We start from the raw sequence: 27,093 nt of genomic DNA, 5'->3' as shown, positions 1-27,093 counted from the left end.
TGTTTCTAAGCTAAATCTTGCAAAGTTTGGTGACATTATGTTTGGTGCTTAAAAGAAAGAAGAAGAAAAAGGGGGAGAGAAAAAAAGGAAAAGGAAGTGTGGTAGAGATTGTACAACTGTTTATTGTTTATTGTACAACTTTTCTTTAGATTCCAGCAACCTGAGTACAAGAGGGGGTGTTAAGATATTCATTGTGTGTACTCATGTTGTACAGTGTGTTTAACTGCATTATGGTTACTATTGTTTAACAGAGAGACAGTATTTTAGTTGTCACCACAAGGAGGCACTGTTTCATTGTAAGGGCACGCATGCTGCGTCATCACGCCCCTAAGAAAAAAAAGTTCACCACAACAAAATAGCACCCATGAGGAAAAGTTTTGCTGTGTGTCGATGTGGAATAAAGTTCCCAAAATATTAAGGAAATTTTTGCCTCCGCCGTCATTTTCCTTGAAGTGATCGCTGTCGATGCTGCAATACTCAACAGTTTCCCTCCTTAGAATAACACCTGTTAATCCACCATTACATGGACATCACATTTTGGGTTATTTAGACCAAAATACTTAATTTTTGTCATGGTCCCTGTGCCTCACCAGCTGATCCCATATTAGGCAACATGTGTTTCTCTCTCTCTCTCTCTCTGCGTAATCGCGAGCCCTACTTAAGATGGCAGCACTGTGCTATTCGTCACTGGATCGTTGAGCTATCAGCGTCAGTCGCTCAGTAGTTTGAGAATCAGAATCTGTGAGTTGTTTCCGTCTGTTCATCTATAACTAAGGTTTCTGTGTACAGATCTTTCCCTACCTGCCCGTCATCTCATGGAGGAGTGTTGGGATTTGTGTAACCCAGTTGTGGAGAGAGCCGAGTGATTCTTTGGAGCACGTCTGATCCCCTTCCTTTCCCTCATGGACCCCGGAGCCCTGGACCCCCCTCCCCTCCAGCACATTGTATCAACTGGTGTTGTCTGTATCAATAAACTGTCTTCTCTTCAAGGATTTCTGGTCTGCGCCTGAGTCCGTTAACTAAACATGACAATTTTGGTTTACAAGGGCCTGATATCCACTTACAAGGACATTATACTGCTACTGTTCTATCAAACTTTTAAACGAATATTGTCATATGTGGCTCTAATTTTTCTTAAAAACAAAAAAAGGTAAAAAAAAACCCCAAAAACTGGCAGTTCTTTGTTTTTACATTCATCAGGCCCCAATATGCCAAAATACCAAAGAGAAATTAAAATCGCATGCCATGGAAGAGTTCAGGTCTTAGGACTTTAAAACAAAAGTTTTAAAATCAGATCAGTGGTCGAACCCAAAAGCCACAGGAACATCACAAGTCTATCATGATTTTAATTAAAAATAGACTTCAATAAAACAAACCAAAAAACATATCAGAAGAATAAAAGCTGCATCTTTGCTCATACATGCTCGAAACCCAGGGAACAAAGGAGAGAGAGAGAGTGAGGGAGCAAGTAAAACAATTTAACTGTTAGAAATAGGCCCTGAAATCAAATGAGAAGATAATTTTGATGTACTCGGAAGAAGAGTTGATGAAAAGGAAGCTCACCCTGAAACTAATGTAAGGTAGGTTATAGCTGTGCCGGAGCAACATAAATATCACCACTCAGTGTCCAGCGTGATGATATGTGCAGTAGGTATTGGTCTCAGTGCGCCTCTTGGGGTAAAGCTGCTCATTTAGGCACGTGAGCATGTGCATATAACAGATTTGTTACCTGGACAAAAGGTTTTTGTAAGCCTAGTCCTGCTTATGTGAAAGAGAATTGCATTAATACACCGTGTTTCTCTGCTCCAAGTCACCGGCAGCTCTTTCCCACTGTAAGGATGTCTATTATAGCCTCTGCTTCATAACTGTCTGACAGTGCAGACTGTTCAAACTGTGTTTAAAATGTGATTTATTTGCTAGATACCAGACCATGCAATGTTACTGAATGAATAAAGATTTTTTTTACCTTTTTAGCTAGATGTCAAACATATGAAAGACTCTTAAGCATAATTAAACTCACCTCCCATCCAAGAAGCTTCTTCTGTTCTAAGACCAATTGATGGAGAGTCCCAGATCTAAGCCCTAATGGCAGTTGTCCCTTACGAGGGTCATATGATTAGGCAGATAATCTATAATGGGTCAGTGGCAGCTGTGACTCGCTTTGGTCTCTACTTTTTGTTTTGTTTTTTTCATCAGAAATTTTTGATTGCTGCATTAAGTTGCTTCTTCCTCACTTTAACACGGTACTCACTGGGCTGTCATAAAAATATATATTTATACTCAAAGACACGCAGCGTTTTATTGTTAAAACGCTGCTGGAAGAAGACGAACAGAGTGATTGCAGATGTTTGTATTTCAACTAAACGGGGCAATTAGAAGAAATAAACCATCGGGCAGCCTTCCAGCTGTTTGAGGAGAGATTTGGGGATTTCCGAGGTGCACCTGAATGCAGCGTCGGTCTTTTTCTCTGAAGTGTAGCTGTAGAGACCGCAGTGTGTTCGTAACAGGGCCGTGGTTTGTGGACCCCTCTCTTCGCGCTTCCTTCTTTCTCAAAGTTTCGTGAACTTTGTGTTGCATGTAATCGTCTCAGTGTGAAGCTCCATCTGAAGGTAATGTTAGCAGTCTGTAATGTTTTCATGGCTAACATCAGCTGTGTACAGCTTATATCCAGCACAAATTTGCCGCTCCATAGTTCACGGCTAAAGGACTCACAGCAGGACCAACGAGGCCGAGCGCTTAACGCTCTTCCTCGTTTTAGTGTTTGTGTCTGTAAAACATAATAAGTCAAACTAGTTGTGGTATTACAATTTTTCCATGTTGAAGCCTGGAGTTCAGTATCCTATTGTCAGTTTCTGGAAGTTTAGTTATTGGTGAGTTCATCTACAGTAATAGTTTCAGTAAGAACTGCGCACTGAATTATTATTTTCATCATCTTTAAATGTTATGGTGTGACGAATGGTCTCCTGGAAATGGCAGAGATTAGAAAGAAAACAGGTTTCTATTTGCAGTTTTCTTTATGTCAGGATATTACTGCGCATGCACAAAGGCAGTGAACGGTCCAACAGCAGGTTTGTCATGAATAAATGAGGCTTCAATAACACCAAGGACAGGGAGACAAGGGAGAAGTAAATGAATTACGCAAATCAGTGAAGCATTTGAAAGAGTCCAAAAAGTTGTGGATGTTATTTCTCATCCATAAAATTCTTATATTTTTATTATGGGTAAAGCACAAAGTTTGAAAGAGGAGGAGAGAGACAGAGAAATAAGTCAACATGATGTGGTAACTGTAAAATGATTCATTGATGATGGTTTCACATGACCAAATAGTGCGTTATACTGTCATGGAATATGGATACCATATTTTTTTAGCTAGAAACAACATGTTTATGTAATTACCAGTTAAAAGAGAGAGCGAGGATTGCAGAGAAAGGATTCTACAAGAGCCAGAAGAACCAGGTGAGCAATGTTAAGTGGAAAGACAAAAAATAAATATTTACATGCATGCACAATACTTTGTGTGCATTTCAGTAGCAAACTTGAATTGGGGTACATGATGCTTTGAGTATTTAAAATAGCGGTGATGGTATTTGGAAAAAGCTCTCCCCAGTTTGCTGCTTGCTCAGGTGTATGGAAGTGCATTGAGTGACAGACTGATTTTCGTGGTCTGTCATGAACAATGCTACTTAAGTTTCTTGATGAGTTGGTGGACTGTCCTCATGTGGTTAAGAGGTTGTGCTGTGTGCTTTTTCTTTTATCTTTTTTTTTTCTAACTTTCTTTGGAAAAATCTGGCAAATGCAACTGAGCCTTGCCTCAGGTTAGCTCCACACTAAAACAGATCCATTCAATGAAAATCTGTGGCTATCCATTCTGAATTATCCTTAGACACTAAAACAGCTTCAGAACAGTTGCTTTGGAAAGTAAAACTGTAAAATGTACCTGACTGAACTGAGGTTTGCAGAGTTATAAAGGGCTGAAAACATTTGCCTGCAACATACTCAAAATGCATTTTGGAATATGCTTAAAAATATTTGAACCACAAAAAGCCCTGAAAAATGTAGAGTTTCAAGACTCAGTCTGAAAGTATTCAGTGATAATTTGTAAAGAAATAACAATGAAGGTCATTTTTAGCTTTCAGTGCACGGTGGTTTTTGTGGCTCAGCGTGTAGGGCATTATGCAGATAAATGTGTCAGCTTTTTGGGTGACAATTTACAGCACAGACTCAGACTTTACCTTGCTGGGATACTTGATACCAGATATCATGACCAGCGTTGTTAGTTACTTCTTCAAAAAAAGTAACTGAGTTAGTAACTGAGTTACAAGATTCTAAAAGTAATTAATTACTTGAAAAGTAACTATTGCATTACTTAAAAATAAATGTTTAACCCTCTGGGGTCCAGGGCATAATTGGCCATTTTTAACTACTGATTTTAACTCTACATTTCACCTTTACAATCTATGTACTTTGCCTTTTTTGATATCATTCTTTTTTGCATAACCTCACGTCTGAATTTACAGTTATCTTTTCATTTTGACATACTGTATTACCACAATTGATCTAAAATCAGACAAAAAAAAGTTATATTTTTTACTGTAACAACATATTTAATGAATCATATTTCATAACTTTAAATGCAAATATAAATTGTCAATTATAAAATCCTGTGCAAAAGTTTTGCAAACAACTTTGTTGTTTGCAGCCATTTACCTTTTACCCCTTTTTAAATAACCACTTCAAACTATTTACATAACAATCAGCTGTTCTGCATTCAATAAGATGCCACACAAATTATTTGTGCCAGTCCAAAAAAATAGTTTCTGTCCACTGTGAAGGAGACCATCACAACCTGCAGGTCTGACAGTAGCACGTGTATCACTCCTGTTTTTTTTTTTTTACCTGGAGACAGCAGTCATTTCATTGTTCTGACACACAACACAAAACTATCCACAACACTACACACTAACTACACAAGATGCTAGCGCTGTCGTTAGACAGTAAACATGATGGAACTATTGAGGGATAGCTTGGCTGTTTGGAGGTGATTCTATAAACAGAGATTAATTCTTCTTAACCTCTTAAGCCCCAAGGGGGTTTTCTGAGCTTCCTGCTCGAAAATGTAATGCCCAAATTTAATTGATTATTTCTCTGCAATTACAAACTCTGTCCTTACAATCTTGGTATCAAAATAAAGCTAACACTTGAGAGATTTCATCAGAGGTTTAATATTGAAGCAGATATTACTGTGTCAAAGTTACTAAGACTGGAACACAGAAAAAGCAAGTAGATCCTCATTGGCAAAATGAATTGTGATGAATGTGAGTGATACCCAACGATATTTTTATGCACTCTTTTATGTAACACTTACTTAGACTTAGAATTAGATCCTCCCGCACTGATCGGTGCATCGGGAGACAAGAGAATGCCATCGGACTCGGTCCATTGGAGCAGTTGCTGCTTCATCCCATGACAGTTCGACTGAGCGTAAGTCTTCAAGGAACGTACTCCTCCATGTTTTTTGGGGTCTTCCTCGCCGTCTCTTTCCATTCCTTGGGTTCCACTGAACTGCGACACAGGCGGGTCTTGGGTCCGGCGAATCTTAACCCACGCTTGGTGACTTGGACGTGGAACAGCTCTAATCCCGCACAGCGATATACTTCCTCATTGGCAACGTGATCCAGATATGTGCTCTTGAGCAGCCGTCAAAGGAAGACGTCAAGATTGTGGCTGATCTTAACAGTTGATTTCCAAGTCTCCGCTGCGTACAGTGCTGTCGGTATAACAATAGTCTTCAGAAGCTGCAACTTGGTTGGTGAAGGCAGTGCAGTGGTCATCCATATAGGTCGTAGTCGTTTAAAGGGTGCCCATGCTTTCCCAATTCGGCACTTGACGTCATGCTCAGCGTCCCCGTCACTGCTGAGAGTGCAACCCAGGTACGTGAACCTGTCCACCTCTTCTAGCTGCTGCTGCTGATTCACGGTGACCACAGTGTTTGATGGTGCAGCGTAACCAACTCACATGATCTTCAACTTCTCACCGCTGATCCCGAGTCCTATTGGAGCTGCTTCGCTTTCCAAAAATAAGGTTGTTTGCTAAAGAGCTCGGAGCGTTGGTGCGAGTTTTATGTAACAGGCAAAATGTAACAGTTTGTCTTCATGATAGTTATCATAAAGTTAAAGTAATTATCAAAACTGTGATTTAAAAATGTCCACTTTTCTGGTTAAACATAAATAACTGTGTGTTGTTTCAGCAGGAATTCAAATTTGTGCCACCTGAGTGGTGTGCATCAAACTCTCAGTCAGAGTTTCACATGACAGTTCAATTCAGTTTAATTAAAGTTTATTTATACAGCACCAAATCACAACAACAGTCACCTCAAGTTGCTTTATATTGTAAGGTAGACCCTACAATAATACAACGGTTAAAACCCCAACAATCATATAACAACCTATGAGCAAGCACGCTGAAAAAATTGGGAAGGAAAACTCCCTTTTGACAGGAAGAAACTAGAGCAGGGTGATATGACCAAAAATATTTATCACGATATACATTTGAAAATTTGCGATAACGATATAACTGACGATATAATTGACGTGAGACAAAATACTTTACAACTCCACAACTTTATTAGTGCAAAAAAAAATCTATGTATTTTCAGTTAAACAAGCAGCAGTTTTTTATGTGCATTAAAGTTATATAAAAATTTAACAGTGCAAATTCCTTGCTGACAGTTTAACCAAAAGGCATTTCCAGTGGAAATTGGCCGACATATCCTGAGCATAACCATGTATAATATCCACAAAACTTAAAAAGAGGTTATACACACACAATACGGTAATATTATGTTGAAGCACAGTACGTATCACTCCGCGAGGCTCCGCCTACGATAGCTGTAATGCCCTGACAATCCATCAAGCGGTGCGGCTTCGTAGCTTAGAAAAGTTGTTCAGAAACATTTGACAGATTTTCGAGCGCCGTGCACATAAAATCATTTCGAGGTCAGTAAACACAACCAGAGTTCATACAAAAGGCACACGGGATTATAAGGGGCACTGTCGATTTTCAGAGAAATCAAAGGATTGATTTTAAGTGTGCCGTATTTTCCAAAAAACACGGAAATAACGACGGCCCGTTAGCATGCTCTACCAAAAATAGTGCTTTGTTGTGTATCTGACGGATGAAAGCCAAACCAGTTCCACACCACTGAAGTTGCAGCATTTGTACAAATCAATTCTGGCTCATCCGTTTCATTCAACAATCCGCTTTCGCTCTTCTCATTCTGCGTCGCCGCCATGTGCGTATGTAAACAAAGGCACCGCGCATGCGCGTTTTACCCATATTCTATCGCGATATTTCATTTTCTTATCGTTGTGTAAAATTACACCGGTATTACCGTGAACGGTATGATATAGCCCAGCCCTAGAAGAAACCTCCCGCAGAACCAGGCTCAGGGAGAGGCGACCATCTGCTTGGACTGGTAGGGGTGAAAGCAAAAATATTTCCATCCATCCATCCATCCATCTTCATCCGCTTTATCCGGGGCCGGGTCGCGGGGGCAGCAGCCTAAGCAAAGAGGCCCAGACCTCCCTCTCCCCAGCCACCTCCTCCAGCTTGTCCGGGGGAACACCAAGGCGTTCCCAGGCCAGCCGAGAGATATAATCTCTCCAGCGTGTCCTGGGTCTGCCCCGGGGCCTCCTCCCGGTGGGACATGCCTGGAACACCTCACCCAGGAGGCGCCCAGGGGGCATCCTTGTCAGATGCCCGAACCACCTCAGCTGGCTCCTTTCGATGTGGAGCAGCAGCTGCTCTACTCTGAGCCCCTCCCGGATGGCCGAACTTCTCACCCTATCTCTAAGGAAGCAAAAATATTTGTGAATTCAAATATTGTAAATATCTTACAGATTAGAACTGGGAAGATAAAATATTCAGTATTTGGTAAAGTTAAAATTCACATCGGCAGTAATTGTTAAGTCAATTGGAGTTTGCTAAAATTAATATTGAATTGGTGTGTAACTTTGCCAAAAGAATGTCAGACTGTAGGTTTTTTCTGGCCAGCTCCTCAGTTGGATCAGGAGTGACTTGTTTAGCCAAATAAATCTATTAGCTATTAAATAACAGAAAGATGAACTGAGCAAGAAGAACAGTCTGAGGTTTCTCTGTTTAATACTCCATTTTATTCTAGTCTGTTACATTAGTTGCACATAGCAGCAGCTTAGCAACCACACTTCCTGTCATTTCCACTTCTCCGAACTCACATATGGGACAAATGCTAAACCACTAACTAAACAACCGCTAATAGAAACATGGCAGTAACCACAGGAAGTGCATCATTTTGATGAAAGCACCTCTTGTGTTGACACAGGCAAGTATGTAGAAATGGGTCTTTGCGGGTTTCAATCAGGGTGGTCTGATCTGTTACTTTCTACATTACGCACAATACAGGAAAAAGCTTCTATGAAACTGAATCTTCCAAAATGTGCTTTAAATTAAAAATGTACCAAGTTGGTAATAGCAATGAGCCAACATTCAGTCCATAGTTAGAGATGATGTGAGGTTCTTAACTCATTCACTGCCATTGACGTCTATAGACATCAATTGAAAAACTTACTCTTCAAAAATGAGTAAAAATGCTCAGAAACCCTGGCAGTGGGGAGTTACCTGATTTGTACATGGCTGGCAGTGAATGAGTTAAAATAAATTTTAATAAAACATCCTGTTAAACTGTATCTCTATTTAATAAGGACATGGTCATTAAAAGCACATGATGCTGAATCTGTGCAGAGAGTAAAAAAGAAAGGTTTCTCTACTTTAGTCACATTCAGTTCTCTTACATGTTAAGACGGTGGATCCTCTTTGAATCCTGGATCAGCCAAAATGTTTAAACAATCTGTTCACACATGTTGAATTGACTTAATGTTAATTAACAGAAACTTCCAGTCACAGTTAATCAGTGTTTGTCAGCAAATGTATTTTGTGTGTTTGTGTGTGTGCTGACCTACAACTTCATGGCTCCATCTAGTGGACTGATAGTAGAGCAGCTGATGGCAGCTTCCTTTGCCTCACACTGCTGTCTGACTGCATTCAGCTGACACTGAGATGAAGCAGGAAAGACGTAGCTGATATCTGGACAGCACACATGATGGAAAGCAGGGTTTCAGTTGATGTGCACATGAATGATTTGTGTTTCCTCTGCAGGTAGAAAGTGTGTGTGAGCTGAGCAGCATGGATCAGTGTGAGGACAGAGAGGAGGGAGCCCCTCCCTCTAAAAGCACTCTGTGTGGGGAACATGAGAGCCAGACCAAAGCTCAGAGGTGAGATGACCATCTCTAACTGTCCATGACTCTTCTCCATGTCACAGCTCAGCACTCACATCACTGCTCCATCATTATTCACAGGAACCAGCTTGGACCTGAATCCAATCAATTTAAAACACACCAACTCTCTGCTGCAGAGAAGTGAAGTATTAGGAACTCTCAGCAAATTAACTGCTTGATGTTGTTGGATATAAACTGCAGTGCAAACATGTAAATCTCTCAATGACATTCAAACTATTCAAGTGAAAGAAAAAACTAAGTTTCCTGCACAGAAATTATTTTTATTCATAAAACAGCCCAAGCATCATTTTAGTATTTTTTTCTTTGAACCTTCTTAAAAAAAAAATAAAACATTTTTCTCATGATTGATTATACTGTAAACTCAGGCAACATTTTTAAATCTGTTTGTGACAGAAACCAACAGCACACTGCTGTGTATGACTTCAATGATAATGGTTTTCTTTCAGGAAATAAAAACACATTGAGGTTTGTTTTCTGAGGAAACCAAATGTGAGCTGTTCCAGTCAATCAATACTGAATATAAACATTTAAATTGGTCTTCAAGCAAAACAGTGATCCAGATTTTATCTGAAGTGATTCTTCATCATTTCCAGGCATTACGAAGCAAAATCCAGTCCAACAAGGCACTCTCCATTTTACTCCACTCTGAAAATCCACCAAATAAAAATGTAACTCCAATCTGTTAAAATGTTGAAAAGACAGTTTCGTCTTCATCTACATGTCCATTAAATCTGTTCCAATCACAACTCTATTTACCCTGGACATACTCTTTTCCATTTCATTGAGCATACTCCAGAATTTGTCTTTATTTTCTAAATCATATGCACTGACATTATCACCCCTTGGATTTTTAACTTCAAATTCCTCCCTCAAGATTTCCTCATGGCCTTGCTTTTTTTCCCTTCATTCTCTCCATCATTTAAGCCATCTATATATTTTTACCGGTCATAGTTAATACATTTGAAGTCCTCACTTTCACATCCACCCTCCAGCCTTTCCTTCTCTCTCACTTCCTCCTAACGTGCCTCCCCTTTCTGATATTCCTTTTTCTTCATCTAGCAGTATCACAGTTTTGCGGATCTGTAAACGGAAGGTCGCCGGTTCGATCCCCGGGCTCTCTGTCCTGGTCGTTGTGTCCTTGGGCAAGACACTTTACCCTACCGCCTACTGGTGTTGGCCAGAGGGGCCGATGGCGCGATATGGCAGCCTCGCTTCTGTCAGTCTGCCCCAGGGCAGCTGTGGCTACAACTGTAGCTGCCTCCACCAGTGTGTGAATGTGAGAGTGAATGAATAGTGGCATTGTAAAGCACTTTGGGTGCCTTGAAAAGCGCTATATAAATCCAATCCATTATTATTATTATTATTATTATTATTAGTGGAACTGATCACAGCCACAGAAACAGCAATTTGAAATGACAACATTGCAGACGTGGAAGCAGAGTAACTACGGACCAAAGTTTCAGCCTGTCTCAGCAATGCAAAGCCCCCTGAATCTAACATCACAATGGAGGACAGGAAGGCACTCACATCACTCATTGATGACAACAACATTATCATCCTTCCAGCAGACAAGGGTAGGGACACGGTTTTGCTAAACCATAAACAGTATCATAAGAAATTTTTGTCACTGCTTAGTGACAAACATGAGACCCAGAAAGTGGCTACAGGAAGAGGGTGACAGATTGTCTGAAGCAGTTAGAACAAGACAATGCTATTGACCGGACCTCATACCACAGGCTGTACCAAGAGGAATCTACACCAAGTTTCTGGCTTTGATCCTCGACCTCAGCACTCCACAGTCTATTTACACCTACGGGCCAGTGGACACTCTTTCAATGGTGAGGATGTACACATCCTGGACAGTCATTGTGCAAATGTAATGTTTGTATGTTTATAAGATTGGGGATTGGGGAAACCTGCAGTCAGCTGAGACTGAAGAAGTCACCTGGATGAGTGATGAAACGTTTCTCCCATTTAAAACACTGCATCCAGATGACCGAATCAACATTTTGGGACACAGATATTTGCTTCCAAAAAGGGACATTAAACACCTGAAAACTCTTAAAAGAGGCAGATGTCTTAGAAACAAGCAATCTTGTCTGCTTTTCCTTGTGCTTCCCTGAACTGATTTTTCAGTTCACTGTTGCACTGCAATTCAGTGAGTTCAGTGGGGACACTCCACATCAGCTGAGAAGAGGTCTGCAAGCAGCTGGGAAGTGTCACCGCATGCCTCCAAGTCAGCAAATCACGTTTCAAACTCCCATTGCAGGATTTCAATAGCAGACAGATGAGTTTTGCATAGTTTCAGTTTTGTGGCGAAGGCTTTCACACTCTCATAGGCCACTATAATGAGCTGTCCAAAACCTGGCAGCTTTAAGTTCAGAATGTTTAGCTCCTGTGTAATGTTCACAAGGAACGCCATTATCCATTTTGAATCATCCAATTCAAGAACATCCAGTTTAGAACTTCAATGAATATCTAGAATTAACTTTTAACTCAAAGAATCTCCTCAACACACCCCTTCCTATGCTAATGCACATCAGTAAAGTGCCATAAAATCCCTCAATTTCCTTCAAAAATGCCCTGAACTGGTGGTGTTGTAAACCTCTGGACCTGATGTAATTTACACATGTCAGGATTACAGACATGACTTCAAGCATTTTCTGCACAGTGCTTGTTGATGTTTAATGCAGTGCAGAGCCATTGCTGGATCTGGATCTTTTGCTTTGGTTTGGCCATACATGGAACACAAACTTAGCTCTTCTGTCAACTCTCCATGAGCCAGGAGTTTGTGACATCTGCTTTGACGTTTACTCAGGATATGTATTTTGGAGCAGGGTGCCGCCGGTGCGTCGAGCCACCTGGGGGGCTCTTCAACTGGTGGGGGAGATGGTCACATCTTGCAGGAGCTTTCCTCTCTTCAGGAACTCTCTCTGCAGGAGGGGGAGATACAGGAGAGGTGGAGGAAGATCTCAGCCTGGGCGTTTAGTGTCTTATGTAGTCTGGAAGATGAGTGGATGGTGGGGTGGGTGCAGTTTTCTCTGTGGTGGGGTTGGGTGGACTGTCCCGGGCTCTGTGGGGCCGGGAGGCGCTGCTGCACTGGGCCCCGGTCTGGATGGGCCTGGGCCCCCTTTCCCTGGCGGGTCGCGGAGTGTGCCTACTGGGGTCAGCGGGGGAGCTGGCCCCAGGGAGGGGTTACCTGCCCCTCCCTTCCTTCCCTTCCCATCTCCAGCTGCCTCCCTCTTCCCGCTCCACCACAACCACCCACACATGCAGGGCCTTGGAGTAGGGGTATGTCACCAGGGTGCAGAGGAGGCCTCCCTGCTGCTACGGAGTCGGGGTGGTCTGCCTCTCCCCACCGCAGGGAAAAGGGTAACACCACCTGGGTCTGGGTGCAGTTCCCCCCTCCAGGGGCAAGGGTACCTAGACCCGGTTTGTAGAGTACGCTTCAGGAGTGTGATCGTGTGTACAGCGTCTCTTTATGTCTGTCTCCACGTTGGTTGAGTGTGGAGTGAGTGCATATGAGAGCATGAGGGGGGGAATGGATGTTTGTGTCTGTGTGTGCCTGTATGTCTTTGTCTATATGTCAGGTTGGGTATCAGACACCACCTCTCTGGGGACACCTCAGGCCCTCCAAGGTTTGGAGGCCTATCTCAACCCACCACCACTTCCCCTGCCGGTGGCGGACTCCCTCAGGTATCGGTGCGTTGGTGGTTCTTTGTGTCTGGGGGTGGGCGTCCAGGTACACACCGGCTCACTCCTTGGCGGCCGCTTATCGGGGCCTGGAACCTGGGGCTCGCTCGGGCCACTTCGGAGGTGGGGTGCCCCCGGCCTCTCGGCCTGGGGCTCGGTCACTCAGGCACAGCTGGCTGCCGGCGGAGCTCACGGGCGCGTCACTGCAACCCCCCCTGGCTTCTGCTCCGCGGCTGCTGAGTGAACCCTCATCTGGGACTCTCCTCAGCTCTTACTGGGACAGTGGCGCGGCTGCCCCTCTGTTGGTCTTCCATGGTCTCTTGTGTTCTGGGGGCCTCTGGATGTCTGGAGTTTTGATCTCCTCCATACCTGCTTCATACCCTGGAGGACGGGGCTGTGCCCCCCCCCCCCCCCCCCCACACTCCCTAGCAGATCGTTACATGGAGAAACCTTTGGAATACAAGCGCCCTGATCCACACAGGTATGCACACGGGTGTTCAGTGCTCGTAGACTTAAATTACACCTTTCTTGGCTGCTACTTCGAAGCACATCTGTCCTGCGTGCTGCACAACAACATTGAATATTTAGTATTTACTGCTGTTTACACTTAGCTAGATTAATGCGATGGTGTTGTGTTTAGTATGTTGCTTTGTTTTTTTTGGTTTTTTTGCTTGTTTTCTATTCTTCTCTCAACAGGTGATCCAGGAGATTTTTATTTTTTTTCTCCCCCCCTTTCTCACTGTCCCTCTCCCCTTCTGTTTTTCCTTTCCTTCCTCTTTCTTTCTCCCTTTCCTATCCCTCACTCATGTCTGTCCCGTCTGTAACATCTGAAAATAAAATATAATAAATAATAAAAACAAAGATCGACCAAATGGACCAATACGGCAATGCCACGATGATCCATTTGGCAAAGTAAATCCATTGGGTATCCTTGTTGGTCTTCAGACAACAATTCTGATGGCTAAAGAACCAAATGGGACAGGCAAGAAAAAAGAAAGAAAGAAAAAAAAAGGATATGTATTTTGAATCTTTCTTCAGTGACTTAGGAGAAAACAGATCAAACACCCAGTGTAGCAATATTAATTCCCATTCCTCTATGTTGTAGTTTACTGAAAGTATTAGATATCCCACAATACTGATGTTAATGTTGGTTATTGAAAAAGTGTTGGTTTTTTTAATGCTTTAGATTGTGACACTTAAAGTTAGTATAAAATTGATTTCATAAGTTATTGTACAAATGAAAAAAATCAGAGGTTGTCAGATGAGAGGTACTCACAGATTTTTCATGGACTGGCGCCCCAGTTACCTGTCAGCTGTAACATACTAATCAGCCTGGTTTGGAAGGCTGATGTTAAGGTGCTGGAAGAGAGACTGGCCAGTTACTGAATGTTAAATACATTTTTTCTGTTTTTTTTACCAACTTCTACTTATTCACATGTTACTGAAGCAGTGATACGCAACACTTTTCGTACTTGAGCTCAATACAATTCACTAAGCTGTTGAGTCTCAGTGGATTCAGAAGGACTAGTAAATTTTTACAACTATAGGGAATCATCTTAATCACTATCTTAAAAGGTCACTTTTTGAATTTTTACTCTGTGCTTGAACTAATTCTTCATGGTTCTTCCACAGTGTGGACCAGGAGAGCTCAGAGGTTCCCAGTGGTCAGTCTACCCAGCAGCATCAAACACACCTGGACTCCATATTTATGGTCTGTACACGTACAACAACTACTTTCACATCTATTCTGTTCACAGTCATCTCCATGCTGCTCTTTGTAGACCAGTGGATTGTCAGTGTGCCCAATATGGATCTGATGTTTGGATCCATAATTTCAGTCTGATTGGCTCACTCATAAGGTATTCTGTTCCAGCTGCTGGAGGACAACATCATCACTTTTGTGAAGAACGAGCTGAAGAAGATCCAGAAGGTTTTGAGTCCAGATTACCCAGAATGCTTAGAGAGTCAGTGGAAGGATGATGAACAGAGGAGCACCAGAGAGGCATTTATAAAGATCACACTGAATTTCCTGAGGAGAATGAAGCAGGAGGAGCTGGCTGACCGTCTGAAGAGCAGTAAGAGGATATATCTAAACTTTAAGTTGCTGGATAAATGGGACATTTTAGTGATGTCTCAAGAGATTGACCAACATGTGGTCAAATGGACATACCTTAGAGAAAAGAAACTCAACTCTTCCTTTACACAACGTGAACTGATAATCTGCTTTTTTTTTTTCAGAATGTCTTGTTTCAGTTTGTCAACGCGAACTTAAATCTGCACTGAAGAAGAAGTTCCAGTGTGTGTTTGAGGGGAACGCTAAAGCAGGAAGCCCAACCCTTCTGAATCAGATCAATGCAGAGCTCTACATCACAGAGGGAGGGACTGCAGAGGTCAATGATAAACATGAGGTCAGACAGATTGAAACAGCATCCAGGAAATCAGACAGACCAGAAACAACAATCAGACAAGAAAACATCTTTAAAACACCACCTAAAAGAGATGAACCAATCAGAACAGTGCTGACAAAGGGAGTGGCTGGCATTGGGAAAACAGTCTTAACACAGAAATACACCCTGGACTGGGCTGAAGACAAAGCCAACCAGGACATCCAGTTCATATTTCCATTCACTTTCAGAGAGCTGAATGTGCTGAAAGAGGAAAAGTTCAGCTTGGTGGGACTTGTTCATCACTTCTTTACTGAAACCAAAGAAGCAGGAATCTGCAGCTTTGAAGACTTCCAGGTTGTGTTCATCTTTGATGGTCTGGATGAGTGTCGACTTCCTCTGGACTTCCACAAAACTACAATCCTAACTGACCCTAGAAAGTCCACCTCAGTGTATGCACTGCTGATAAACCTCATCAGGGGGAAACTGCTTCCCTCTGCTCGCCTCTGGATAACCACACGACCTGCAGCAGCCAATCAGATCCCTGCTGACTGTGTTGGCATGGTGACAGAGGTCAGAGGGTTCACTGACCGACAGATGAAGAAGTACTTTAAAAAGAGATTCAGAGGAAAAAAGCTAGCCAGCACCATCACCTCCCACATCAAGACATCACGAAGCCTCCACATCATGTGTCACATCCCAGTCTTCTGCTGGATCACTGCTACAGTTCTGGAGGATGTGCTGGAAACCAGAGAGGAAGGACAGCTGCCAACGACCCTGACTGAGATGTACATCCACTTCCTGGTGGTTCAGGCCAAAATGAAGAAGGTCAAGTGTGATGGAGGAGCTGAGACAGATCCACACTGGAGTCCAGAGAGCAGGGAGATGATTGAGTCTCTGGGAAAACTGGCTTTTGATCAGCTGCAGAAAGGAAACCTGATCTTCTATGAATCAGACCTGACAGAGTGTGGCATCGATATCAGAGCAGCCTCAGTGTACTCAGGAGTGTTCACACAGATCTTTAAAGAGGAGAGAGGACTGTACCAGGACAAGGTGTTCTGCTTCATCCACCTGAGTGTTCAGGAGTTTCTGGCTGCTCTTCATGTCCATCTGACCTTCATCAACTCTGGACTCAATCTGCTGGAAGAACAACAGAAGACCGCTATATGGTCTAAATTTTTTGCAAAAAAGGAGTCAAGAGAAGTGGAATCTGCAGTGACATTTTTCTACCAGAAAGCTGTGGACAAGGCCTTACAGAGTCCAAATGGACACCTGGATTTGCTCCTCCGTTTCCTCCTGGGTCTTTCACTGCAGACCAATCAGACTCTCTTACGAGCCCTGATGACACAGACAGGAAGTAACTCACAGACCAATCAGGAAACAGTCCAGTACATCAAGAAGAAGCTCAGTGAGACTCTGTCTGTAGAGAAAAGCATCAATCTGTTCCACTGTCTGAATGAACTGAATGATCGATCTCTAGTGCAGGAGATCCGACGGTACTTGAGTTCAGGAAGTCTCTCCACAGATGAACTTTCTCCTGCTCTGTGGTCAGCTCTGGTCTTCATCTTACTGTCATCAGAAAAAGATCTGGATGTGTTTGACCTGAAGAAATACTCTGCTTCAGAGGAGGCTCTTCTGAGGCTGCTGCCAGTGGTCAAAGCCTCCCACAAAGCTGTGTAAATATATTTGTGCTTTTATTTTTTTCTATTCTACCTAATGTTGATTCTACTAAAAGCTTCCATGTATAATTTAAAAAACATGAACAGTGTAATTGTGAATGGACTGGTTCTTATATAGTGCTTTTCTACTATATCTGAGCACTGAAAGCACTTTATAAAACTTGCCTCTTTCACCCGTTCACACCGTTTTGCACATGCACTGTTTCTAAGCTCCTTTTCTTTAAATGCTTTCAATCTAATATACACATGCTGACTGGAGCAGACAGAGATCGAACTACCAACCTTCCGATAAGTAGGTGACCACCTGAGGCAAAGAAGTGGATGGTGGGTTCTGATACAAGTCTAAGAATGTTAATATAAAAATCATTAATGTAAATGATTGTTAGCACTCAGAACCAAGTATATTTTGCTTTACAACAGTTGAAAATGCCAGTGTTTCTGAAGGATATATGAATGCAGCTTTTATCAAAGTAACACTAGTGCATTCCTCTTTCGGCTCTCGATGGAGTCAGTCTCATCTTTCTTCCTCTCCCTTATCTTTCCTGCTTTGCTTCTCATGTCTTTGTCTAGTCATGTCTAGCTCTAAACCTTCATAGAGTCTCTAAGTCTTGTTCTCTAAAACGTAAAGATGAATTATGATTTTGATCAACTTTTCCCTTAATGCAATTGAAACCATCTTCTTGATGAGAAACCTGGGTTCGGAACAATGATAACAGTGTTCTTGCTGATCGGAGCTGGTGGACTGTGAGTATTCAGACTGTGCTCATTTAACACAACACGGATAAGATCTTGGAGAAGCTCACAGCTCTTTAATGGGAAATTGAGAGACCTGGTGACCAGTGATGGACATTAGACCAACTGTAAAATTGGATGCAGTTTGTTCGCACTAACCCAAACAACTACCATCTTCATTTCATGCGGCTACCCAACCGGTGCCAGCTGTGCCTCATGACCTAGGCTGACTGGAATTAAAAATTCTCCTTGAAAACAGGACTGTGTTTGATTCTCTTCCCTTGCCCTTCAAGGTCAACTACGCCAGCTGGAAGAGTGTTGACTAGCTTCTCCTCCCAGTCAGACACAGGATACACACATACACAAAAATATCTCATGTATACAGACACAGCGCCATAAAGATGGCTGCAGGAACTGTGGGGCTGTTGTTGGCTGTATGGCCGAAAGGGGTGCTCAAGATGGCGCTGGAGTGCCTGGCAGCCTATCCGGTCTTTAAGTGATGACATACATGAACGCTGCTTCTGGGCCCAAACTACTCTGCATTTATCAAGGCTTTTGCGTTTTTAACATGTTTTAAGGCTTTATATCTTGTTCTATTTAATCTGAACAAGCCTATTAAAACAAGGCAGTGATCACTGTTGGCCTCTATAGGTTTGTATTAGCACTATTCATCGGCAGCACGTTTTAAAGCTCAGTTTTAAAACCCTGCAATGTAACCATAGCCCAGCCCATGCAGCAGTATATTAATGACTAACCTCGTATTGTGGATGGATTATCTCAGTCGTTCTCCTGACTGAAGTGTGGTCCATTTTCAGCTTCCTGCCATGCCATTGCACTTATCACTAACCACTGGGTTAGTGACAAGTGCAATAGCATGGCACTTAACCCTGCTAACTTCTAACTCGGCTAAAATTCTGTTTTCACGGATGCCTGGATGTTAAACCTAATTGTCACAGCTGGTAGAGCAGCCACGGTGATCATTTTATTGAAGATGAAATCATTTAGACAGTTTTTAACTCTCAGGGATGCTGTGTGTTCGCTTGCCTTTGGGACCTGAAGGGGAGTTTGGGCCCGGAAATGGCTAATGACGTCAGACTTAAAGACCGGATAACACAATTTCCCTCAGGATGAATAAAGTATTATCAATCAATCATGGACAGGCTTTAGCCCTAAAAAAATGAATACTCCTCCACAACTTTTAGTTTGTCTCCCTGGTTGGAAAAAATATATAATTGATGTTCTGTTGGTGGAGCATTATTTTCTGTTTCTTTCCTGACCCAGTGCACTCCCTTCAACATAATTTAGGTGTCATCACCAATCACCTCTGTATCCATTTTACTAAAATAAGAACATAGGTCTAATTCTTCAGGCCCCTGGGTTTACTAGCCTCAGGTTGAACTTGTCTCTATGGCCAAGAGTTTTATTCTTCAGTCTTCTTCTTTTATTCTTCTTTCTAATACATACACTAATACACTTTTTGTCTGTTGTCAACACTCACGACTCAGTTTGTCTTTTTTTTTCTCTGCTATGACTGCCGTCATTGTAATTAGAGAGGAAAAAAATGGTACACAGGTTCCTGTGCCATTTTTTCCTCTCTTATTTGTTTTCAGCTGGGCAACCAGTTGTCACAAATTGCAGTAGATCACTGCTAATCATTCTTCATTACATGTTATTTAATCTGACCACAAATATCTTTGTTTTTTCTTCAGAATGAGTATCTGCAACCTTTCAGAGAGAAGCTGTAAAGCTCTGTCCTCATTTCTAGGCTCCCAGTCTTCTAGTGTCAGAGAGCTGGACCTAAGTAACAGTGATCTCCATGATTCAGGAGTGAAGCTTCTATCTGCTGGACTGGGAAGTCCACACTGTACACTGGAAACTCTCAGGTCAGGATTCAGACTTTCCACTTATGGTCATATTAATCTTATTGCATAAAAAGCCTAACTTTCACAGAGTTGCCTAATATCTGTGAATTATTTGTCTCTCAATTTCTGTCTGGAAAACCGCTCCATATTCACATTTTATTTCTGTTTTCAGTTTGTTAAAATGACTCATGAACATGACACTGGAGAAAAAATTCTATCTAATGATTTTTCATGTGCTGTTCATTTTAAAAATCTAGAACAATTTTTACTCTATTTTCACTTTCTTTTCATACTGGAAGAAAGAAAATATTAAACAATGCATGTTTTAGGTGCCTACTTGGCATTAATGAAAATGACTCTGCAGTCATTTTCATTAACTCGAGAATCAATTTACTGACTCATGAATCATGATTCACAAGCCCAACTGACTTACTGACTCATCCCTGTTGCTGTTAGCAGCAATGTATCTAGCTTATAATTAAAATTGTGGAGAAAAACACAACATCCAGTATCTTAACAAAAAAATCTCTGCTCTCAACTGGAAGAAGAAACCCTGAGGAGAAGCTCACATCAAGACAATAGCTCCTCGGTTCACAGTAGCATTGCTCTGCTAACATGCTAACAGCACATTTGAGCTACTCACTCCCTCCCTTGCTGTGCTGAATCACTCAGGACTCACTCACCCCCTCCCTCCTGTGCTGAATCATAGCGTGAGCGAATCACTCAGGACTCACTCACCCCCTCCCTTCCTGTGCTGAATCATAGCGTGAACGAATCACTCACTCACCCCCTCCCTTCTGGCTCACAGCTTCTTCTTCTTCTTGGTTGGCAACCAATGTTAAGGCGCATTACCGCCCCCTGGCTCACAGCTCAGGCGACATTTAGATGAGAAAATATATATTTGACACATTTAAGGAAAATACTAATAAAATAAAAACAAAACAAAATAAATGTTCCCTTTAGAAATTTTTTTTGCTCTATAAAATAGTTGTTTTCTTTTAGAATCACTCATCTTAGCAGTAGGATATACATGAAAAGAGAAATACATGAATCAAATGACTCAAAAAACCCAATCCACTTTAGTCAGTGACTCATTAAAACTCGATTCAGTAAAAAGAATCAAATTTACTATCACTACAATGTGGAGTGATGGTAAAGAGCGGAGGAGAACATTTGAAAAAATACAGGTGGTTTACAGTAGGAAATTTACCAGATTTTAAAATGATGCAATTCATACATTCATCTGGCATTGACTGTCTACTAAATTAATTGAAAAAAGTAACATAAATGAATAAAAACAAGCTTTGCGGGAAGTTTTCACTGATGGATTACTGTTTTGTGTTTCTGCAGTCTGTCAGGCTGTCTGATCACAGAGAAAGGCTGTATTTCTCTGGCCTCAGCTCTGAGCTCCAACCCCTCCCATCTGAGAGAGCTGGACCTGAGCTACAATTATCCAGGAGGCTTAGGATTGAAGCTGCTGTTGGCTGGACTGAAGGATCCAAGTTGGAGACTGGACACTCTCAGGTATGGAGAGAATTTTTGTTTGTTTGTTTGTTTGTTTTGTTGTACTGAAGTCTGAAGAAAGAAGTTTCATTACTGGAAATTTAACAATTTATTCACGATTGTCTGGGAGACAGCCATCAGCCATATCGTCCTGCAAACCTTCATCTTGCTTGCTCTAGGCTGTTTTTTTCCCCAGTGGATGAGAGGGTTGTTTGTTTCAAGTTATGTATGTCCATAAGTGGCATGTGGGATCAGGGCACCCTAGGCCATAGATCGATGATTGATTTTGTAATCCTATAATTGGACACTTGGGTGAAGAGAGGTCAACTGTCAAGTTATCACCACCTGGTGGTGAGTTGGATCATTTGGCACTGCAGGATGCTGGACAGGACTGGCAAACCTAAACATATAGTGAGGTTGTGCTGGGAATGTCTGGTGTGGGCTGCAGTCCAAGAGACCGCAGTCTGACAAATTCAATTCAATTCAATTTTATTTATATAGCGCCAAATCACAACAAAAGTCGCCTCAAGGCGCTTCATAGATACAGAGAAAAACCCAACAATCATATGACCCCCTATGAGCAAGAACTTTGGCGACAGTGGGAAGGATAAACTCCCTTTTAACAGGAAGAAACCTCCGGCAGAACCAGGCTCAGTGATCAGCAGCACTGGAGCACGACAAGGGACTGTCCTCACCCCTTTCTTGGAGCCTATCCCAACTATAACAGGACAAGAGGTGGGGTACACCCTGGACAGAATGGCAGTGTGTTGTAAACATTCACACTCAAATTCACACCTATGGTCAATGTAGAATTACCAATTAGTCTAACCCCACTAATTACATGTCAAGCTTGGGCCAAATTGCCAGCAGAAAAAATTGGATTCATTCCTGGTGTGTTGTGGACTCTGACAGGGCTGACCTTTCTTGCTGATTCTGTTCCTTACTTTTATGGACAGAAAAATTCTGTTGTACCTATGTAGTGGAAGGCTTCCACTTTGATGGCCTCAGAATCTCATCTATCCTTGTTGTAGACGGCGTGGTTCTGTTGGTTTCATTAGGTGCATTATATCTATGTGTCACTCTGGCACAGCTGGCTGCCAGCGGAGCTCATGGGCACGTTACTGCAACCCCCCCCCCGGTCCTTCTGCTCCACGGCTGCTGAGTGACCCCTCATCTGGGGCCCTCCTCAGCTCTTTCGAGGAGAGTGGCACGGTTGCCCCTCCTTTGGTCTTCCTTGGTCTGTTGTTCTCTGGGGGTCTCTGGATGTCTGGAGCCTTAATCTCCTCCATACCTTACAGACACAAACTACACCCTTTTAGGCTCCTACCTCAAAGCACACTGTACGCTTTCAATCCTACATTCTGCATAATAATATTCAATATTTAGTATTTACTGTTATATTCCCATAGATTATCATGATGATGTTGTTTATTATGTTGCTCTCTTTTTTTTTTGCTTGTTTTCTCTTTTTCTTTTTCAACAGGTGATCCAGGAGATTGATATATGTATTTTTTGTCTGTTGGTTTTTGTTTTTTGCCCTTTATCACCGTTCCTCTTCCCCGCTGTTTTTCTTTCCCTACCTCTTTCTTTCTCCCTTTTCTTTCCCCCAGTCATATCTGTCCCGTGTGTAGTAAGTTAAAATAAAATAAAGAATAAAAACAAAGGTGAATCAAATAGACCAATACGGCAAGGCCGGGATGGTCCATTTGTTAAAGTAAATCCGTTGGGCATCTTTCTTTGACTTTAGACAATAATTCTGATGGCAAAAGAATCAAATGGGACAAGCAAAAAAAAAGAAAGAAAGAATAATAAAAATTATTACAATAATGGTCATGCCAAAGTATCTAAATAAGAATTAATTCTAAACTTTGACATAGCCACTCAAAAACATCAATCTTGGGGGATTTTGTTATTCTGAGGTGGATTAATAATCACTTTACTGACAGTAAGGAGAACATTTCAAGTGGAGAACAGTCAAAGGATGTCAACTAGGGCTGCCACAAACGATTATTTTGATAATCGCCTAGTCACAGATTATTTTTGCGATTAGTCGACTAATCAGATCATCATCCATTGGACGTAAAACATACAGCTTATTGCACCAGCAGCATCTGCTCTTATATAACTATCATTAGCTTACAGCTTTAAGTGTTTAAGGTGTGTGCTAACTAAAAATAAAGACAAGATGATAGTTTATTAAATTTTAATGAAATTTGCAGATTGTTTCGGTGAAGTTTAATAAACTCCTTGCTATCTAAACTATAACAGGACACCGCAGTATATTCTCGAGCATCTCACACTTCTGATAATCAGCTGTCTGCTTAATGTTTATTCAGCTGTGTAAAAACTTTTTGGCTGAGAAACTTTAATCTCAGCCAAACCGATTTACTCAGGAACAAATAAAATACTTTAAAAAAAAAAGCCAAACAGTAACATTTTGAAGTTATCTAAGTGACTTGTGTACGTTTAACGTGAGTAGCGAAAGACGACAGTGGGTTTGAAAACGATCTGCCGGGAGTCCGGTGTTCTCACGGCTCTAGTGAGCCTTGAACCCGGCTAGCTATCGAGCTAGTGGGTAACAGACATCTCCAAAAAGCGCTTTTGAAACTATGTGTTTTGATAAACTGAGCAGATATTTGAGGTTTGCACAGCTACATTCTCGCCTGAAAATATGTTAATCGTTTATTTTGTGACCCAGAAAGAATAATAAGAGTAATATTAAAACTAACTAGCTGCCGCCATTGTTGGAAACTGAGCTGGGCCGCGCTATGAATTCTGGGACACAGCTTCTTCTTCTTCGGGGTCTAATGGCTGCTGGCATCCTTGTACATGCAGTGCTGCCATCTTCTGTTTCAGTCCGTTATTACACTCTTAAATCCTGCTACTTATTCCTGTGTCTTTTGTGATCGTACAAAGCTTCAAACGACGCGTCGACTATTAAATCAGTCGTCGACGATTTTGATAGTCGACGTAATCGTGACTAGTCGACTAATCGTGGCAGCCCTAATGTCAACTCAGATTTCATTGCTCCAACAACCACTCCACCAACTGCTTCAAAGGACTGACAGATCCAGGATCAGTCCAAATCATCAGCAGTTTGATCCACGTATGGATTGAAGTGTATTTCTGAAAATGTTGGACTGTTCCTTTATCATTGTCTAACATTATATGTATGAGAGCCATGTAATGTCCATGTGTGCATGCTAAGGCTGTGCTGGTCTGACCCCCCTCCTCCTTTCAGGGTGGAGCCTGCTGGAGTCCAATGGTTGACACCAGGTCTGAAGAAGTGTAAGTGTGTTTTTACTGTGATTCATGAAAAAAAAGCAGCACACATTCAACCATCTTCAAACTGTCACATCACTCATTCACATGTCTCATGTCAGGAGTCATCATCAAAGTGTCGATCAATGAACAGATGATGGATCAATAACTGCAGCTGGATTGTGTTTGTTCTCTCATCAGATTCCTGTCAACTCACAATTGACACAAACACAGTGAACACAAACCTCCAACTGTCTGACAACAACAGGAAGGTGGCACGTGTGATCGAGGTTCAGTCATATCCTTATCATCCAGACAGATTTGATTATGAACCTCAACTACTGTGTAGAAATGGTCTGACTGGTCGCTGTTACTGGGAGGTCGAGTGGAGAGGAGAGGTCCAAATATCAGTGAGTTACAGAAGAATCAGAAGGAAAGGAAACAGTGATGACTGTGTGTTTGGATACAATGAGAAGTCCTGGAGTCTGTACTGCACTGATGATGGTCCTCATTCTGTGTGGCACAATAACAGAAACACGCCTATTTCCTTCATCTCCTCCTCCTCCTCCTGTGTCTCTAACAGAGTAGCAGTGTATGTGGACTGTCCTGCTGGCACTCTGTCCTTCTACAGAGTCTCACCTGACACTCTGATCCACCTCCACACCTTCAACACCACATTCACTCTAAAACTTTATCCTGGGTTTTTTATCTGGTCTCGTTCGTCAGTGTCCCTGTGCTGATTTGAGTGTAAAGAGTGTCCTCCTGTTAGAGAAACACTGACTGTTGAAGAGATAGTTCAGTCTGTACATGTCTGTCTCTTTCAGTCAGAAATACATTTTCAGATTCATGGATTCAATCAGTTGATGTTTTAAACTGTTCTAAATTATTCCTGGTAAAGCTCTTCCTCTTCAGTCCTTTAAAGATGGAAGCTCCCATTATTACAGGATCCACATGTTGTTTTTCTGTCTTGTTCCACTCAAAGCTTCACAGTGAATATCAGTATGCTGTGTTTCTCTGAAGCTCAGTTCACAACCAGCTCCTCTGCATTTTCAACAAGTCTAAGCTCATTAAAATGAATCCAAATGTTTGATTTCTCTTTCTCAATGGGATGTTTCTGCACATGCTCTTACTGTTTCACTCATTGTTGGAAGCTCATCCTTTGAAAATGTTTCAGCCATATAAGCTGAAAATATTGGCTCAATAGTTTTGAATCCAGTTCTAAGCAGAATCTGATTGTATTGAGATATCATAATGCATGTGACTATATACATAGCAAAGGCTGCATTAAACATTTTAAACTTGCATTGTGTTTTCAGAGACATTTTGAATAAGAATATGGTGTAGTATGGTGGTAACCGTTTCTAATTTTCTTAGAAATAACTAAATACATATTGTGTATCACTTCAGCTTCTATAAAAATTAAACTATCACAAAGGGTCCTGGTGAAGAAACTTGTGGAATTTGGTGACAGGCATTAAATTTATTTTTAATATAGAAATATTAGAATCACTGTTATAATTTCAACTTCACATTTAATAAAATGTTGTGTGAAAAACATTAAGGAAGTGATGTCAGATGTATTTATGTCAATAAAACTTTAAAAAATTACACAAAAATTCTTTTGAAACAACCTTCTGTCTTTTGGAGTATATATCTCTGAGTTTACACATCAATTCTCAAGGAGGGGAAACAAGGCAGAAGGACACACACACCCACAGATGGACACAGAGGGCAAAGACACACTTACTTAGCACTTAGTTCCTCCTATGCCGGGTGGCGCATCGGGCAGCTAGTGATCTCCATTGATGTCGGTCAGCAGCGACTGCATCAGCTTCGTCCCAGGCAATGTCGGCAGTTTTCAGATCGTCCATGAATGTTCAACGCCATGTGGTCTTTGGTCGGCCTTGCTTTCGCTTGCCAGTGCGTAGACACCATGTAATGGCAATCTTAGCTGGGCAATGCGGGGGTAGGCATAAAATATGGCCCGCAAAGCGGAAGCGCCTTTCTGCAACAACATTGGCTAACGGGCGGGTGCCTGCTCTTTGTAGGACCTCATTTGTTATTCGGTCCCGGTAGGAAATTCTCAGGATTCGCCACAGGCCACGTTGTTGAAGCACGTTCAGGTGTTGAGTAATTGCACTTCTTGAGCGCCAGGTTTCACTAGCGTATAGTGCAGTAGGAAAGACAATAGAGTTCAATAGTCTGATCTTGACCCTAACATTCAGGGAGGTCGAGTTCCAAATAGGTTGGAGACGTCGCAGGACACAACCGCCTTCCCTACTCTGGCGTCGACATCCCGATCAGAGACCCCGTCATTCGAGATGATGCTGCCAAGATACAGTGGGGCAAAAAAGTATTTAGTCAGCCACCGATTGTGCAAGTTCCCCCACCTAGAATGATGACAGAGGTCAGTAATTTGCACCAGAGGTACACTTCAACTGTGAGAGACAGAATGTGAAAAAAAAATCCATGAATCCACATGGTAGGATTTGTAAAGAATTTATTCGTAAATCAGGGTGGAAAATAAGTATTTGGTCAATAACAAAAATACAACTCAATACTTTGTAACATAACCTTTGTTGGCAATAACAGAGGTCAAACGTTTACTATAGGTCTTTACCAGGTTTGCACACACAATAGCTGGTAT

The 27,093-nt window shown here is 41.9% G+C and overlaps 2 protein-coding genes across 2 annotated transcripts in view; one reads left to right on the top strand and one right to left on the bottom strand.

The window, feature by feature from the left end:
* LOC147333619 (protein NLRC3-like) overlaps positions 1 to 27,093 on the bottom strand; it is a 231,567-nt gene that overhangs the window by 68,004 nt on the left and 136,470 nt on the right. The gene's annotated exons all lie outside the window — the stretch shown is intronic.
* LOC147333624 (protein NLRC3-like) lies at positions 9,167 to 25,912 on the top strand. The gene is made up of 8 exons (XM_086286428.1): positions 9,167 to 9,308; positions 14,658 to 14,736; positions 14,899 to 15,100; positions 15,264 to 17,085; positions 19,530 to 19,703; positions 21,033 to 21,206; positions 24,427 to 24,473; positions 24,648 to 25,912. The coding sequence occupies exons 1-8, from the start codon at positions 9,220 to 9,222 to the stop codon at positions 25,184 to 25,186; spliced, it is 3,126 nt and encodes a 1,041-aa protein (XP_086142554.1). The 5' UTR covers positions 9,167 to 9,219; the 3' UTR covers positions 25,187 to 25,912.

Source organism: Aulonocara sp. 'chitande type north' Nkhata Bay, linkage group LG3 (assembly GCF_057382095.1).
Source record: "Aulonocara sp. 'chitande type north' Nkhata Bay isolate Kocher_YH1m ecotype deep benthic linkage group LG3, A_spYH_male_GT1.1, whole genome shotgun sequence".
In the NCBI taxonomy this organism is placed as follows: Eukaryota; Metazoa; Chordata; class Actinopteri; order Cichliformes; family Cichlidae; genus Aulonocara; species Aulonocara sp. 'chitande type north' Nkhata Bay.
The sequence above is the reverse complement of the archived record's forward strand: the minus strand, read 5'-3'. Positions and strand labels throughout refer to the sequence as shown.

What these genes read in the sequence shown, in the direction of transcription:
- LOC147333624 (XM_086286428.1), top strand. Translation starts at nt 9,220, where the DNA reads ATGGATCAGTGTGAGGACAGAGAGGAGGGAGCCCCTCCCTCTAAAAGC. An exon ending in TGTACACTGGAAACTCTCAG is followed by an intron (nt 19,704 to 21,032) that starts GTCAGGATTCAG and finishes GTGTTTCTGCAG; the next exon opens with TCTGTCAGGCTGTCTGATCA. An exon ending in GACACCAGGTCTGAAGAAGT is followed by an intron (nt 24,474 to 24,647) that starts GTAAGTGTGTTT and finishes TTCTCTCATCAG; the next exon opens with ATTCCTGTCAACTCACAATT.